Source organism: Pyxicephalus adspersus, chromosome Z, assembly GCF_032062135.1.
Source record: "Pyxicephalus adspersus chromosome Z, UCB_Pads_2.0, whole genome shotgun sequence".
Taxonomy (NCBI): domain Eukaryota; kingdom Metazoa; phylum Chordata; class Amphibia; order Anura; family Pyxicephalidae; genus Pyxicephalus; species Pyxicephalus adspersus.
Window position 1 is genome coordinate 50,794,995 of NC_092871.1, and position 17,593 is coordinate 50,812,587.

At 38.8% G+C, this 17,593-nt stretch overlaps 1 protein-coding gene across 1 annotated transcript in view; it reads left to right on the plus strand.

Moving 5' to 3' along the window:
• The window catches only part of CACNA1B (calcium voltage-gated channel subunit alpha1 B), a 221,519-nt gene that overhangs the window by 169,686 nt on the left and 34,240 nt on the right, over window positions 1–17,593 (plus strand). Inside the window, 10 exon segments of the mRNA XM_072431529.1 lie at window positions 635–761; window positions 1,051–1,180; window positions 1,318–1,377; window positions 3,555–3,661; window positions 8,588–8,684; window positions 9,786–9,946; window positions 10,020–10,157; window positions 10,648–10,849; window positions 11,267–11,431; window positions 16,532–16,711. Coding sequence (XP_072287630.1) covers window positions 635–761; window positions 1,051–1,180; window positions 1,318–1,377; window positions 3,555–3,661; window positions 8,588–8,684; window positions 9,786–9,946; window positions 10,020–10,157; window positions 10,648–10,849; window positions 11,267–11,431; window positions 16,532–16,711 — 1,367 coding nt within the window.

Here is a 17,593-nt window from a genome sequence, read left to right on the forward strand (position 1 = left end):
GACGTCTCCAGTAAACTCCTCCGGTGACTCATCAAGACACAGACAACGAGACACAGAGACGCTGTTGCGGGGGGAAGACAGGAAGAGAGGAGCCTACAGGAAGATGCGATCGCTGAAGCAGAACGGAGGAGGACGCCGGCAGATAAGGTAAGTCCTTTATTTATAATTTATTTATCGCTACTTTACCTACCCCGAGTGTGACTCGGGGTTACCACTTTTAGCAAGTTTTTTCCACCCAGAGTCACACTCGGGGGTTACCGCTAGGGAGGTTAAAAGACAAACAAAATCATTTTTGGTAGTGTGAGGAAGGGTAAGAGCTTCTGATAATGTATTTATGTCTGACGGTGCCCACCTGCCCCCGTGACTACTATATCCTTAACTTCTGGTGTCATAGGGTAAGGAAATTAGGCCTGAATGAAATAAAACCTTCTCCCCTACAGTTGGGTATTAAAAGTAAGCAGATTTGACCAAGCCTACATTTCACCTCAGCATACACAGTAACCCACTCATTTATCTCTCTAGGATCCCTGGGTAAATTTGCAGTGATAGGAATATTACTGTTCCCTAATGTTCGCTGACATACCAACATGCAAAAAAAATCCAATTCAGAATACCAATATATATTTTCACACAGTCAACAACGTGGAATTCGATGTCAAGTCTGAGGAGAAGAAGGAAATGGAAGCAGAGGATTTAACGAAAAATGGGCCAAAACAGATCCTGCCATACAGCTCTATGTTCATCTTCAGCTCCACCAACCCGTGAGTGCTTTCCAATTGGCAACACATTCTCCATCATCCCTCAGTTGTCATTGATAGGCTTCATCTTAGGTAAAAGTAGACGGGGCCACTGTGTCATATGAATGGTTTCTGTCAGCAGTCCTTTCCAGCCTGGAGGACATTTGCGTCAGACTTTTGATTGGTTGTTGAAAAATGGTTTGACAGGAGCTTTATCAGTAAGGGGAATAGAGGAATAATTTAGTGTGTGGAGGGCATGTAAGGTAATAAAGAGAAAACATTTGATGGTTTTATTTTCTCCCTCACCTGACAGAGTCCGCCGCCTGTGCCACTACATTGTCAACTTACGCTATTTTGAAATGGTCATCCTTGTGGTCATTGCTCTAAGTAGCATTGCGCTGGCTGCAGAAGACCCTGTACAGGCTGATGCCCCTCGAAACGATGTAAGAAACCCTAAGAATCCGCCATGGTTTTGTATGCTTAGATTGCAGTGATGGTGGTGGCAACTATTTATGTGGCAATATTTACTTGTATTTTGCTATGTGTTGGTAATAGCTGTTGGTTATCCATCTGATTGCAGGTGCTAAAATACATGGATTACATTTTCACAGGGGTCTTTACTTTCGAGATGGTCATAAAGGTAAGCCCAAGCTCTACATGGGTTCCCTTACTACGCACAATCTTTACGTGAAGGCTTTTATTCTTGTAGACTTATGTTGAACAAAATGGCACTTTTTTATGAGGACTTTTTTTCATAACGGGACTAATTATGAGACCACTTTCCTGTGATTAATGTTAAACACAAATAATCTTATCTGTAACCTGCCGTCACATAATAGTGCATGTGACTGATTGCTTATGTGCTGAACACTGTGTCAGTGCTGAACACTGTGTCAGTGCTGAACACTGTCATCAATTGTGAGTGGAGGGAGAAAAGGGTCACTTGTTGTCCTACAACCAAAAATATCTAGTAATGCCAAGTGCTCCAGCTGGAGAATTGAGCAGCAAGAATCATGCTGAATGTCATTATCAACAGAAGGGAGAAACTTGTCACTTCGTCCTGGAAAATGATGAGTGTATTTCCTAAGTCACACCATTTTGCAACAGCCCCTTTTAAAAAACAGTTTAACAAAACTCACAAGCAAGTGTTAAATAATGCTTAAATCATAAAAATGTATATTTAAGTTAATTACCATATTTCATCCTTTTTCCTTGCTTGAGTCATTCCTGTCTTTGTTATACATAATATAAATAAAGAAAAGGAATTATAGCATAAATATTTGGGTCTCGGTTTTTCCCCCTGCTTGATCTTGTTTTGGGTATTCCTAGTTTGCTATGGAAAAACAGTCCCTACTGCTATTACTTAACAGTTCCTGCCACACAGAAGCCACACAGAACTTCCTTTCCTGTGTTTTCCTACCGACTTCCAGCAAAATCTAATTAATATTAGCTGTGTCATTTCTGTTCGCTAATTAAAAGCTTGACTGTTCTGAGAAGGCGCTTCTCTGTTCATTTTCTAATTAATATATGGAATATAGGTTCTTTGAAGATTAGTCAGTGTTTGATAATGGGAAACACACCCACCTGATAGAGATAACTTACATTATGTGACTAATAGATCACGGCAGGACATTCAGCAACCCAATATTAGTGGACCATTGTCATTCCATACTTTGTGGTTTGGCTGTAGTAATCGCCATTTTGTTTTAATACCTTAAACAAATATACAGATAAGGTTGTTTAACTTTTTTCTGACATTGCTGATCTGTATTCTTGTTTCATATCAGTGGCTCAAAGTACAGAAACCAGTAGATCGCCATAATAGACAGGGAACAAGCATTTTTACACAGAACCCCAATTGTTCAGGTTTCTTTTGAAGCCCAACATGAGCCAAACATTTCTTTTTTGTTTTGGACAATAAGAGAGAATGGTAAATCCTTAGGCTTTTTTGGAATTCTCTGTTCACATTAGTAAGGATGTAAGAGGAATGCAGTAAGAATGCAACAAATCATTTTATTCAATAAATTGTGAAAGGGTTAGTACACCTATCAGGTTAAGCTGCGTACACATGGCAAATTTTTCTCGCCCGATAATCGGTATCGGCCAATTATCGGGCGAAAATCTGCCGTGTGTACAGTCGGTCGTCGTCCATCGTCCGACGACCGTCCTGGCGGATCCATGGACGATGGACGACGACCGATCCTAATGAAAGGGAAGGGGAGAGCGCGCAGCAGGGTGCCGCTCCGTCGCTCTCCCCCTCCCCTCTCCATAGAGCATGAACGGTGCTGTATGTACAGCATCGTTCATGCATCGTGCAGTCTTTTCTCGTTGGAAAGGATCGTGAAAGATCCTTTCCAACGAGAAAAATTGCAGGTGTGTACGCAGCTTTAGGATTATTATCTATGTCTTCCTATCCCAGTGACAACTGCTTCACTAATTCCTTGTCTTTTTGTCACAAGAAGTGAGATGAAATCAGAGAGTATTATAAAGTGTAATTGATAAAGTACTGGTGGGCCATGCCAAACAAATATGGCAAAACTTGTGACAAGTGAAAAGTAAGGAGAGCTTGACCAATGACTGTCACTTAGGGCCCTGGTGCTTAGGTGGTGAACTTTGCCATAAAGTATTTCAAAGATGAGGAATTTTAGAGCATCAATTATTTTTATCCTGAGATTAAAAAAATCTAGAAAGTAGAAAAAGAAAGCAAGATGGCAGTTGGATTGATATCCATTGACAATATATTACATTGTAGTTTTTTGTAGATGGTTACAGTGTTATGTCCCATATAAGAGTTTTTTTTTTATTTTTTATTTGCAGATGATTGATTTGGGTCTTCTCCTTCATTCTGGTTCATATTTCCGAGATCTTTGGAATATTTTAGATTTTATTGTGGTCAGTGGAGCCCTGGTGGCTTTCGCTTTCTCGTAAGTATTGACTTTCCTAAAACCTCATAAATACAGTTTATTGTGGTGCTTGTACTAGTTTACTGATCTTCAAAGTCTTCTTTTAATGCATTCTATTTATTCAAAATAACCAAGGCTATTGGATTATTTTAGTGTACTTTTATGCTTAGTTAAGACAAATACAATTTGAGTGCTTGCATTAATTAAATATTCTGTTTACAAAATCTATTATATCAATGATTTTCAAATATATATTCTATATATTTTCTTCTGCCCCTTGTCTTTTAAAATTCTGCAAACTGTTGTGCAAGGAAGCTGAAAAATAGAGAGAAAAACATTTTTTGTATTACCAGTTTGCATTCTACCACTTGGAAACATCAAGGATTCTGCTGCTAGACATACTGGGGCAGATTTAATTAAGCTATCGGAGGCTGGAAAGGATACACTTACATCAGTGAAGCTGGGTGATCAAGCAAACCCAGAACGGATTTCTTAAAAATCATTTGCTATTTGTTAGAAAATGTTTTCATTGCTTGACCAGATCCATTACAGGTTTGCGGGATCATCCAGATTCACCGAATAAAGTGTATCCTCTCCAGCCTTGGAGAGCTTTAATAAATCGATCCCACTGTATGACACTTACTGCTGGGCCTAACAGAATTGCCTTAAAACCTAGCACTGTACCTACTGGATCCGTTGTAACATCAGATTCTGTAACTAGATCAACAAGGATGTTCCTGGCTATTACTGCAGAACCTCCCTTATATGGGACTTACCCACAACATTACCTTATATGTCTATCATAAATCGATTTAATTGTCAAAAATTCAATTTAATGATCTATCCATTGACTAATTAATATTTTGTTCGTGATTCGATATTTCATCATTTTGACCAAGTTGCATGTAAGTCAATAGAGAATATGAATATATGATGTTTTATGGTTAATCATTAGGATATATAGTCTAACATCTGTGAAAAAAAGACATGGCAAATTGGGCACTGCTATAGGGAACATGTATCAATGCAAAAATAATTTAAAAAACATTTCACAGCAGAGGTCTTTTCATGTGGCTTATAAATACTTATATTACATATTGGTTTTGGTCCCAAGCTTTTTTTTATGTATGTATTAATAAGAGGAAAACATGCTGTATTGTTTGTTTACTATATTAGTTATATATATATATACTATAAGTCATATATATATATATATATATATTACCACCACCTTTTTTTGGGCTCCAGAACACCATGTTGGAAACATGTGGCCTAGTAAGGCACAAGAGCAGGGGGATGGTGAAAGCTGACCACACATTCAATCACAGAATTAAAAAAAAAAAAAACTTCAACAAAAAGGCAGAAAGAGTATTAAAATCGAGCTAAACCAAGTCAATACTAATTTGTCCCCATCCTGTTGCGGGAGCCACCAACTACCTACTTCTTCTGGTCCCGTTCTGATCTTTTCCTATTTTGATTGGCTGCGCACGTTACGACCTAACTTCCTTGTAGGAGCGCTGGAGTTCATTCAGTCCCTGCACCTGAAATTGAATCTGGGATCGCCAGGCAACAGACCCCATGGCTTTGGATGCTTCAGCTAAACCCAGCAGTCCACCAGGAAGTGCTACGACAAAACCCTTTTAGGACCCAGTAGACCTACCAATAGGACTGCTCTGGTTTCGACTTGAACATCTAGTAAAGCAGCTTTGATGCAGAGCAGCTTTGATACAAAGCAGTAGCATCATGGATAATAGGACAAGGTGTACAAGAACAATCTCGTATGCAAATAAGAGATATAGAAGGACCACTCAAGGTCCTGTTAGGGGGGTTTGGAGGGGTATCTTGAGAAATTAGTACACTAAAGAGGAAACTTGTCATGTCCTGTTAAAACTAAATTTATTAAACCTACTACCACACTGCACCAACCTGTAATAAATGAAAACAATAACAATATTTGTTGAAACACAATGAATTCCACCTCTAATTTATTGTGGTGGTGGGAGGTATTAAATTCAAGTAACAGTTAAAAGAATACACCTTGGTAATTAACAAACAAAAATGTACACACATATTTGTTAGTTTTTTTTATATATATAAATGATGTACGTAAATTAGCCTGTGCAGCAATTTGTTCCAGTATATACTGCCCTTTATAGGACAATTTGTGCAATTGTCTTAGATTTTAGTGAACATATTGTCAATACTTTTTTTAAGCACATTATTTAAAAAAAAATAATACGTTTGGAGGCTTCCTATTAAAGCTTATAACCAGCTATGTGCTTGTGTCTAGAGAAAGGGACATTAGAGGGAGTTAAGAACTGTGTGCTGATGTTGACTTTGTTATCGGCATCATTGACATTTTTGTTGCTTTGTGGCTTTTTGTGTGCTTGTCTACTGATTTTATGCTTTCTCTTTATCTCTCCATGGCTGGATTCTCTTTTTCTGTCTCTAGGAGTTTTGTTGGGTAAATTCAATATTTCCACACATACAGGAAAGTCCTGTATGTGTCCACCAATTCTTAGAATCATTGTAATAACACCAACTCTTCCTTACTGCCATCCCTTACTGCAATGTAGAATTAGACACAACCATCTCATTTATTGTCATTGAGTGAACTGCAGATGAAGGTTTACATAAACTCTGGAGGCATGAGTATACAAGGCACTCCTAGGGGCTGTAATTGAAGACTGAGAGGCTGTTAAACATTACAGCCTACTTTAGGGCATGTTCACATATAATTCTCATATAATACCCACCCCATGCATTGACCCCAGCTAACTAATACTATTAGTGTATTGTAAGATGGCCCAGAGATGTTGTACACCTTACAGCAGGCTTAGGCAACCTGTGAGATATTCTATTCAGAGTAGTACGATATATGTGCTACATATTGCCTAAGCCATCCACCCAAGGCAACCTTGAATCACCTATTTGTCATTCTGCATCTGTGACCTATTTAGTTTACCTGTGCTGTGTTGGCTGTTATGTTTAAGTCTTTCCATCAGTTTTCCACTTCTCTGCAAACTAGTGCTTCTGCAGCTTAGACGTCCCCAATACTGTAGCACCTCTCTACCCTCTTACCCCTTAGTAGACTATGACCATGTAATACTTAAGTTGTGGGGTGTCCCACAACTTAAGTAGCTTCTAGTCAGGAGAAAAAAATAGCAAAATGATATTGCATACTTTATATGCACACTTTTTATGTGGATATGTACCATTTACTAAGAAATATAAAGTTTATATATATATATATATATATATATATATATATATATATATATACAGATTCCAGCACATTCATCTAGGCATTGTTCAGTACACAGCTTCTGACCTACATGCTATACTGAGATAGATACCTACACAAAACTATTAGAACATTACACCATAAGATACTTAACAAAGGAGAGGTTGTGACATCTTCCCTAATAAATATGTTGTAGCTATTACAAAATAAATCATTATTTTACCCGCCAAGCATGCATCTAAGTAACAAGAATGCAGACACCTCTTTACATATTTATAGTTTTGGGTCCTTCAAAATGTGAGAACCAGATTTGTTAGTGAAAGAATTTCCTAATACTGGGATGTGTGGTTCTGAGTGCCCTCGAGAGTTACATGTTCTGTTATGTAAATCTGGTCCTAAGGTCAAATTCAGACCCACCTATTCCACCCTTCCATGGCTGCTTCAAATCTGATGACTTAATTCTGACCCAATAGTGAGGTGATGAAAGCACGTCAAATCCTAATCTTGTAAGCACCAGTCAAGCGTTATATAAGAATGGCTCAAATTTTGGGATTGTGGGGGTGCTCATCTTTCAAAGTGAAATATTTTACTAATAGTGTAAACTATTAAAAAGTTATAAATAAGCACAACCCATTCAAGACAAGATGGCAGCCATTACACATAAACATTTAGTAATGAACCTGTTGTTCTTCATTTGTAAAATATAAGCTTTGGTACAAACTTAGCACTGCATCTCAGAGTCAGAACAAAATAATACATATCCTGATTTTGGAACCCCTTTAAATTTATGTTGGCTGTAAAGTATGACCTTCACCGCTTAAAGGCCATTGACTGATCTAACACCCGGTTAAGGCTGTGTAGCTGGAAGCCATCACAGCACAGGTATGATACCCAAATGGGTCTGCATGACTAAACTATTCAAGACGCATGATGGATGAAGCATGCTCTGCATCTGAGAGAGCCCAGTAGATGCTGTGGCCTCTCCTCTTTCCTCAGAAATTGTAAAGTCAATTGAGTGCCAGCTAACCTCTTACAGTGGCAGTTCTCTTTTATCGGCTGTATGTGCAATTCCTTTATATCATCTTGACATATCACAGAGAATTCCCTGTCCAAACTTGTTATGCATCTAGCACCATGTTCCTTATCAAAGGAGTGCAAAAGGGTCAAAATAGTATCATTAATATAGAAACAAATCAAGCTGAATATTTGTTCTGTGGCCCAAGACAGTCATCTGTATAGACTTCAGTGAGTGCCAAGGAAATTTATGTAATTATAGTTTACAATGTGGCTTTGCCACACATCTGTGATCACAAGCTCAGGTGAATTTAATATTAACTTGAAAAATGTACTAATTTTGTAGAGAAATAAAAAAAAAATAAAAAAAATTAGAGAAAGATAATTGACAGCTTATTGATAACCATTTTTAGAAAATCAGCTATGACAGCTGCCATATTTATCTCAGAACATGTTTCCTTTAAGATAAATCGGGTCAGTTGTTTTTTCTGTGAGTGGTATTTCTCTGTGCTATAAGAAAAGATGTTTAAAAAAAAATCTAAAGTGCAGCCCTGATAAAAGTGACCCAGATTCCAGGAAGAGCACTATGAGAGGTAAAGCATGAATCTGATCCTCAGGGTGAAGATGCTCATGCTGGGTGCCATTTTGTAATATTTGACTGACACTCTTTCTTTGTGTGTACTCTGTAGAGGGAATAAAGGAAAAGATCTAAACACCATCAAATCCCTCCGAGTCCTCAGGGTTCTTCGGCCTCTGAAAACCATTAAACGGCTGCCCAAGCTCAAGGTTTGTTTTTCTTAATTTATATTGTTCTTTTGTAACCTATTGGATTCTGTTACAACATGACTGCAGCTAAACAGCTTAACCCCAAAAAATACATTCTTACTAAATATTTTAAACCACTGTTTACTAACACAGCATCATGACACTGATGGACTTTTTTCCCTGCTCTTTTGCTACAGTAATTAACTGAAACACCTCCCTCTTCCCAATCCCAGTGTCTGAAACATGCTTAACTGGCAACAATGTACAGTGCTGTGCAACCTGACACAATGCACAACTACCAATATGGATTTCAGGCAAAAATCTGCTGTCTGTACACAGTTAGGTGGTTCCAAAAAGAAGTGATCAATTAAAAAAAATTCTGACTCAAGTTTTTATTTGTGTTACTAAGCTTTCTTCATTTATTGTGTAGAGGACCTGACTGCATCCACTGTAGGCTTTGATTTGGCATCACCAATAAGACAATCTAGCACTTTTCCTATATGCTGGTCATATGAAAAAGTATTCTAATTTTGATGCTATGTGTGTAAGTCTCCAAAGATATTCTTTCTCTGTATCAGAGGCTAGAAAACAGGATAGGGAGGTATTCTCTCTTTATGTAGATTAAGGCTACGCATGAAATAGCAACCCAAGAATACACTTAATATAAAAAAAATGCAAGCAACGTTTAGACAGGAGGTGGCAATTGCAGCTCTACAGGCTAACTATATTAATTTGTCAGTCTTCAGAAACTAATATTCAATGCTGGAGAGTTTTGATCTTTCTTAGTTGGTGATATTTTAGATATTTTATTTCTGTATACCTGCTAGGGCCATTATTTAGAATTCTCACCATACTTGCTGAATTTGTATTTATTTTATATTACTGAGAATGTAAAAGAAGGTGCTGCAATGGATAAGGCATTCTCCCTGCCCTATCTACCTACAAGGAGGTTCACTAATTATTCTAATATTATATAAAAGTTGTTTTACCGTCAACAAACACACATTCTACAGATACCTTTGGTGCAGTCATTATGCTATTTTCTTTAAAATGTCTGGTGGTTCGGCTGTTGGAAAAGTTAAGAGTTCTTTCCTTTCATATACAGTGTTTTCTATTTCCCAGGCGGTGTTTGACTGTGTAGTGAACTCACTGAAGAATGTGCTCAACATCCTCATTGTTTATATGCTCTTCATGTTCATTTTTGCCGTCATTGCTGTTCAGCTCTTCAAGGGCAAGTTCTTCTACTGTACAGATGAGTCAAAAGACCTGGAGAAAGATTGCCGGTAAGCTTTTAAAGCTGCATACTTTGACCTTAACATTGTAAAACTCTGCTCATGATTTTACTTCTCTGTCTAGAGGGGAATATCTTAATTATGAAAATGATGACGTGAGGGCACAGCCCAGGGAATGGAAGAAATATGATTTCCACTATGACAATGTGCTCTGGGCTCTCCTGACTCTCTTCACAGTTTCCACTGGGGAAGGGTGGCCCAAGTAAGTGCTTTCTACTTTTGCACCGTATCATTCAACTAAAATAATACTCAGCAACAACCAAAAACACCTTAGTTTACACCTTCAAGTGTATTTAGCAAGAAAAGCAAGCAAGACGCAGCATTGCTGCCAGTTGTTTTAAACTTGTAAAGTGTTCCTACTGACTGCTGTGGTGCACTTTGGTGGCAGTAAGTGGGGCTTACAGCCAAAGTCACAACAAGGGGCATATGTAATTTCAGAAATGTGTATCTCCAAACCAAAAGATATTAGAGTCCTTTGCTTCTAACACTTAAAAATATCACAAACATATTTGTAACAGAAAAACAGTTGCAAAATTTTAAATACTTTCTGGCAAAATTTTGATCCACCTTAGAAAGTCTGTTTTGAATTCTCATATGTATATGATGGCTTTATGATTGTATATTGAAAGATTTTGTACTATGCTTGCATCACACTTGAAAAATCATAGTAACATCTTACCTCTCCTATGCAGTGTCCTCAAACACTCTGTGGATGCTACCAATGAGGACCAAGGCCCCACTCCTGGCTTTCGCATGGAAATGTCCATCTTCTATGTGGTCTATTTTGTGGTTTTCCCTTTTTTCTTTGTCAACATCTTTGTGGCTCTAATTATCATCACATTTCAGGAGCAGGGGGACAAGGTTATGTCCGAGTGCAGTCTTGAAAAGAACGAGGTAAGAAAAATAAATGAAATAAAGCCAGTCTTATCTTCTGGTCATAATTTCCAACACATGGCAAGACACTAGTTGAAAAGTTTGTAAATTTGACCTTTGTAATCATTGTGTCACCTCCATCCTATTTACAAAAAAAAGACAAGAGAAGAAAAGAAGAGGCAAAGAGATAGGTCAAAATACTTAAAAATTACCATTAGACAAGTATTCTATCATCATTTTAAGCAACTGGGGTTTTGGATTGTTCCATGGTATTTGGGGGAAAGGCTGGTGTTACCCCAGTTTACTGTTACTTCCAGTTATGTTCTGGGAAAATGAAAGCCATTTTTTTTAGTTTTTATTTAACCAAGATAGGTAAAAGTTTTTAGAATATTCTAAATATAAAGTAGCAACATTGCTCTCCTGTCATTCCTTTTGCAGAGGGCCTGCATAGACTTTGCCATCAGCGCCAAGCCCCTAACACGATACATGCCTCAGAACCGTCAGTCATTCCAGTATAAGATGTGGCGATTTGTGGTGTCCCCTCCGTTTGAGTATTTCATCATGGTAATGATTGCACTCAACACTATTGTATTGATGATGAAGGTAAGGATCATGTGCTATAATGTTTTTTGTATAACATGTAAAACATGACACTTTTGCCATACACATATATAAGAAAAAAAAAGTTTGATACATTAGGCCTCATTTAACAAAGCTCTAAGGTTAGAGAGGATACACTTTCAACAGTAAAGCTGGGTGATCCAGCAAACCTGGAATGGATTTCTTTAAACTCATTTGCTGTTTGCGAGCAAATGTTTTGAATCTTCCAAATCCATTCCAGGTTTGCTGGATCAGCCAGCTTTACTGCTGAATGCTTAGCTTCTCCAGTTTAGGAGTTTTATTAAATCAGAGACATTGATAGAATTTGGTACACAACACCTGTAATGTAACAGGAAATCAAAGCTGTTTAGCTTTCTTCTATATCAAAACATCATGAAAAGCTTTTGTTTTTGTCTATGATTATCTAAGCCTTCATTAATTTTAGCCTTGTTATAGTCACCTCTTCCTTTTGCTAGCATAGTTGGCATACAGCTGGCCATACAACTCCTTGTTGCTAATTCAAAAACCCTGATCTAAGTTATAAAAGGAATTTAATTTGTAAAATTTTATTTTTGAGTTCTGTGTCTAAAATTATAATGTTCCATATCTTGAAATGTATCTGTTTATTTAAAATACAGTATAACAAAAACACCAACACCAGCCAGTCATGTGAGAAGACATGAGAAGGGATTTCTTTGTTTTCAGGTTATACGCTAGCAAGGACGGTATGTACCGTGTTTCCCCGAAAGTAAGACCTACCCCGAAAATAAGACCTAGCACTTTTCCCCCAACCTGCCCTAATATAAGACCTACCCCGAAAATAAGACCTGGTAGAAAAATAAAAAAAAAAAATAAAAAAATAAAAGCAAACATAAATTAAAACAGTACTCACCGAGCGGGAGACAGTGGGCGTACACACAGCAGGCTCACACACAGCCGCACAAGCCGATGCTTTCCTTGTAGTTCCGGCTCCTGTCACAGGCGGAGTGATATTACATGCACTTCGCCTGTCAGAAGCTGAAGTGCATGTAACCAGGCTAGTTCTAGTGAGCCCTTAAAAATGTGTTAAAAAAAAAAATTAAAATAATATACTCACCTGATACCCGATCCTGCGTGTGTTTCTGGCTGCAGCAGCGTCTCTCTTCTCTCCTCTGCCAGCATCGTGTCTTTTCCTGTTTGTAAAGCAGAGCGAATGAAGCCGACACAGCGCCACCTGCTGTTCCATGTCCTAACTGCCGAACAGTGGAAAAAAAGCACAGAGTGATCAGAAGGGGAATTTGTAAGGGGAATTTGGGAATATGGTGTTTTTTTTCATTAAAAAAAGTATATAAGACCTACCCTGAAAATAAGACCTAGTGTGTTTTTGGAAGCCCAAAAAAATATAAGACAGTGTCTTATTTTCGGGGAAACACGGTAGTAGGAGTACAAAAAAAAAAAGGGAGCATCTACAACTTAGTACTACTAGAAGTACATTATGACAAATGACACAGAAGACCACCAATCATATTTGAGGAGAAGAATTCTCATAGCAAACTTTATTAGTGGCATGGGCGCAGGTGGAGATTGAGCTACAGATATGTTCTACTTAAATCCTTTAAAACTGGCCAACCAGTCAAGCATGAAAAGGAGAATGATGTAAATGCTTTATGTTCACAATATACTTGGCTACAGCTCATGTCAGTAAAACACACTGCATAAATCAGGTACATGTTTTCTTCTGCATGGCACCAGTATTACTAGACCAGTGGTGCCCTACCTTATTTTATCTGGGGGCTGCTGTTGACATTGTGATAAAACTTGTGGTCCATAATTGCAAACAAACATTAAAGATGCATGTATTTGAAACTAGAATAGTTTTAATTTAAAATTAAATTGTATTGAAATGTTTCTAGTTACTATAACATACATGCACCAAATAAATGAAATGACCAATCAAGAATATCTGCACTCACTATTTGGTGCTTATTTTATTAATGTGACATTTTACTCATAAAAGATACAAAACTAAAACTATCATACAGTGCTGGCTGGTAATAAATTGCTCCCCACTCACCATACCTGTAAGAGCAGAAACTACACCATACAATGCATCCTTTCCAGTATAGAGGGCCATTAACCTTCTTTGTACCTCAATACCTCTGCAATAGATACTTCCAGAGAAATGCAAATCATGTGACAGATAGCCAAGAGGTACATTTTCTTACTACATCTTCAGGCCCTTACATCTCCCCGTTCCTGACATATTAGGGTTCATAGAAGGTAAGTGGCCAGATATATGTGGCAGATGTGACAGGGTAGCATGGTATAATAGCTTTAGTTTTTCTTATCTTGTGAAGGCGCCACAGGAATACGAAGGGGTGCTGAGAAGTTCCTGGCATTGCCCAGAAAGAAGAGAGCCAGAGTTATGAAACAACACATTTATTCAACATATTCCCTCTTGAGACTGATGCACTTGGTACAGCCTAGTTGCAGCTTTTCTAGACCATTCAAATAAAACTCCTTTGGGTGTTTCTTCAAATTCGGGAACAGATAATAGTCCGAAGGGGCCAGGTCAGGTGAGTAGGGGAGATGGTGGACCAATTGGAAACCCAGGGTGTTCAATTTGGCAGCCACAACGTTGGATGTGTGCGCAGGTGCATTGTCCTGCAAAAAAATGAACCCTTTGGTCAACTTTCCACAGCGTTTTGTCCTAACTGACTCCTTCAGCTGGTCCAGGAGGTTAGCATAATACTGTCCAGTGATACTAGAGCCCTGAGGTAGGTAGTCCACCAACAGAATACCGTCTTTGTATCAGAAAACGGACGCCATGACTTTTTTGGACGATTTCTGGGTTTGGAACTTTTTCAGCCACGGGGACCCGCTGTGGCACCATTCCTTTGACTGCTACTTGGTTTCAGGGTCATAGATGTGGAGCCAGGTTTCATCCTCGGTCATGAACCTAGCCAAAAAGTCCTGTGCAGCTTCGAAATGGGCCAAAACTGCTTTAGATGCTTCATCTCACTCCTTCTTTTGATCACTGTTCAAACATTTCGACACCCACTTCGCTGAAAGCTTGCGCATGTCTATGATAATAATAATACTAATGATAAACAGGATTTATATAGCGCCAACATATTATGCAGCGCTGTACAATTAAATAGGGGTTGCAAATGACAGACTAATACAGACAGTGATACAGGAGGAGAGGACCCTGCCCCGAAGAGCTTACAATCTAGTAGGTGGGGGAATTTACACACAATAGGAGGGGGATATGTAGTGGTGGGAGGTAGTGATGGTTTCAAAAGACAGAAGAAAATGGGTAGGCAAGTTTGAAAAAATGGGTTTTGAGAGCTCTTTTAAATGAGCAGAAAGTAGGAGCAAGCCGAATAGGATGAGGAAGACCATTCCAGAGAGCTGGGGCAGCTCTAGAGAAGACTTGTATCTGTGCGATGAGGTTATAAGTGAGGAAGTCATTAGTAGGTCATTGGGGGAGCGGAGAGAGTGGCTGGGGGAGTACTTTTTCACCAGGTCAAACATCTAAGTGGGACAATAACTGTGTAGGGATTTGAAGGCAAAGCATATGAGCTTAAATTTGATTCTAAGGTGAAATGGAAGCCAATGGAGAGAACTACAAAGAGATGCAGCGGAGGAGGAGCGGAGGGAAGGATGGATGAGTCTGGCTGCAGCATTCATAATAGATTGTAGGGGAGAGTCGGGTTAGTGGAATACCAGAGAGATGGATGTTACAGTAGTCCAGACTAGAGACTTGAGATTTGGGCACGTGACCTTGCCTGTTGTTTAAATAGAAGTGCTTTGGGCCCTGGTTATGGATGGACTAGTGGTGATAACAAACTCAACACGCTCCCGGGAGATGTCAAGTATCTGGGCTATCTTTTTTGCGGATATTCGCTGATCCTCAATATTTGGCTCATGGACAGCATCGCAGGTTGCCGGGTCAGTTGAGATTGGGGGGCGCCCACTGCGGGCCTCATCTTCAATGGTGAAATGCCTAGTCTTGAAACGAGATATCCAGGTTTTGACCCCCAGTGTTTGTGACATCTCAGTGTGAATGTGCTTTGCTTACTTTCTCTGGAGAAACAAAAACTTCATGACGGCCCATAACTCCAACGACATAAAACTTTCTTGTGCCTCTGCCATCACAGCTTCTCACTAAAAGAAAAAAACAGTTTGAAGGATCGCAAAGACCTGATATTTGCACAGTTATATACTAAGATATTAGGCTGTCATATGCCCCCACACCCATTTTTCTATTTCATCTGGAAGGGGGCAAAGCCAGGAACTTCTCAGCACCACCTCATACAATGTTAGGCAGAGATAGCCACAAGAGTAACTGCATAACTGCAACTTCACCACCAGCCTAAATGTAGCCTTGAAGCTTTTTGAACAAGCAACTATATACTTAGGGCACCACAGCACAGAGCGAACGGACAGTACCCTAATGCTCACTGCCATGAAAGTGGTCCCTGAGGGTCCCTAACATGCAAACTCAATTTGGGGACCCTGGTCTTAAAATAGCCCCCCTAATTGTTGTTAGGATTTTATGCTTGTGACCTCATATCTGGCAACTTGTTATGTTTTTCTGTAACAGTTCTCAGGGTCCCTTTTTTTTACCCTGAAAATTTCAGGTTTCTATGACAATCGGTGTAAGGGATATGAAGGTTTATACATGGACATAATGACAACTGCATGGACACAGACACAGCTCTCATGCTGCTACAGGGATTATCTCACAGTAGACGGTGGGCGGGGAAGCAGACACAGCTGATTGCCAGATCTAAAGTACACACCCACTCTCTGGGAGATAACACTGAGCATGCTCAGGAAGCTCTCTCTCCTGGTAGCGTGATGTCATAGAGGAACATAGGAGATGTGTGCACCCCATCACGGGCAAGACAAGGAGCAGTGAGGGAATGAAGAGGGGGATGGATGGGGCCGTAGGTTGAGCATGCTTGTACTAGCCCAATCTAGTAGTTCTTTTTGCCAAATTTAAATCAAGTATCACAACAGATTTTGCTTTTGACATTGTCATAGAATTTGGAGCTTGCCATTTCTAAAAAAAAAAAAAATTACATTTTTTTGACTGATTTGCTCTTGCTTCTTCAGTTCTATGGAGCATCAAGTACCTATGAAGAAATGTTGCGAGGCCTCAATATTATCTTTACATCAATGTTCTCACTGGAGTGTATTCTGAAAATCATTGCCTTTGGTGTTCTGGTATGAAATATACATCTGCTTTTCTCTATTTTAACTGTTGCTAAAGGTTTTATTATTATTATTATTATTAATAAACAGGATTTATATAGCGCCAACATATTACGCAGCGCTGTACATTAAATAGGGATTGCAAATGACAGACTCGCAGCAGGGTGCCGCTCCGTCGCTCTCCCCCTCCCCTCTCCATAGAGCATGAACGGTGCTGTATGTACAGCACCGTTCATGCATTGTGCACTCCCTGATCCTTTCCAACGACAAAAATTGGCAGTGTGTACGCAGCTTTAGTCTAATTTTACCTAACTAAAATCTTTTAGAAATCTGGTTTTCAGTGTCCACATTTATATGCCTTTTGGTACTGTTGTACTGAGTAATCTAACACAATGGAAGATTTAGCACAATCGAACATCTTTTTATAAACCAGAAACTCTTAAAAAAAGGCCAGAAATACACATTTATGATAAACTTAAACCCAGAGTTTCTAAATTAAATAAAACTGCTACTTTTATAAGAATACTGGTGACAATCCTATGAGACATTAAGATAAAAGAAAAATGTTCACTTGGGACCCATAGAGTTTTACTTGGCCGCTATTGTGTTTCAGGTGTGGGAAAAAAATCTGTGCATATTGGTAACTGGATAGGTTGTAAAATTGTTGGCTCTGAAAAGTTTCTGAACATTTTATATATATTATATTTTGAATATTTTACAAGTGTTATTTAGTCTTTGAAGACATGCAAGTCAAGTGACAGCATGCAACTAACAGGTTGCTGTGTTAGAATCTAAATGGCCGCTCAGTATGTCTATTACTTGTCCCACACAAGTAATTTGTAATTTTTCTATAGTCAATCTGCTTGCTAACAGTTAAGGCGAACTTCCTGTGTTTGGTCACCTTAAGAGTAGGAGAAGCATAAAAAATGTTTGCATGTGTCAGGGTTTTGGACCTACCTTCTG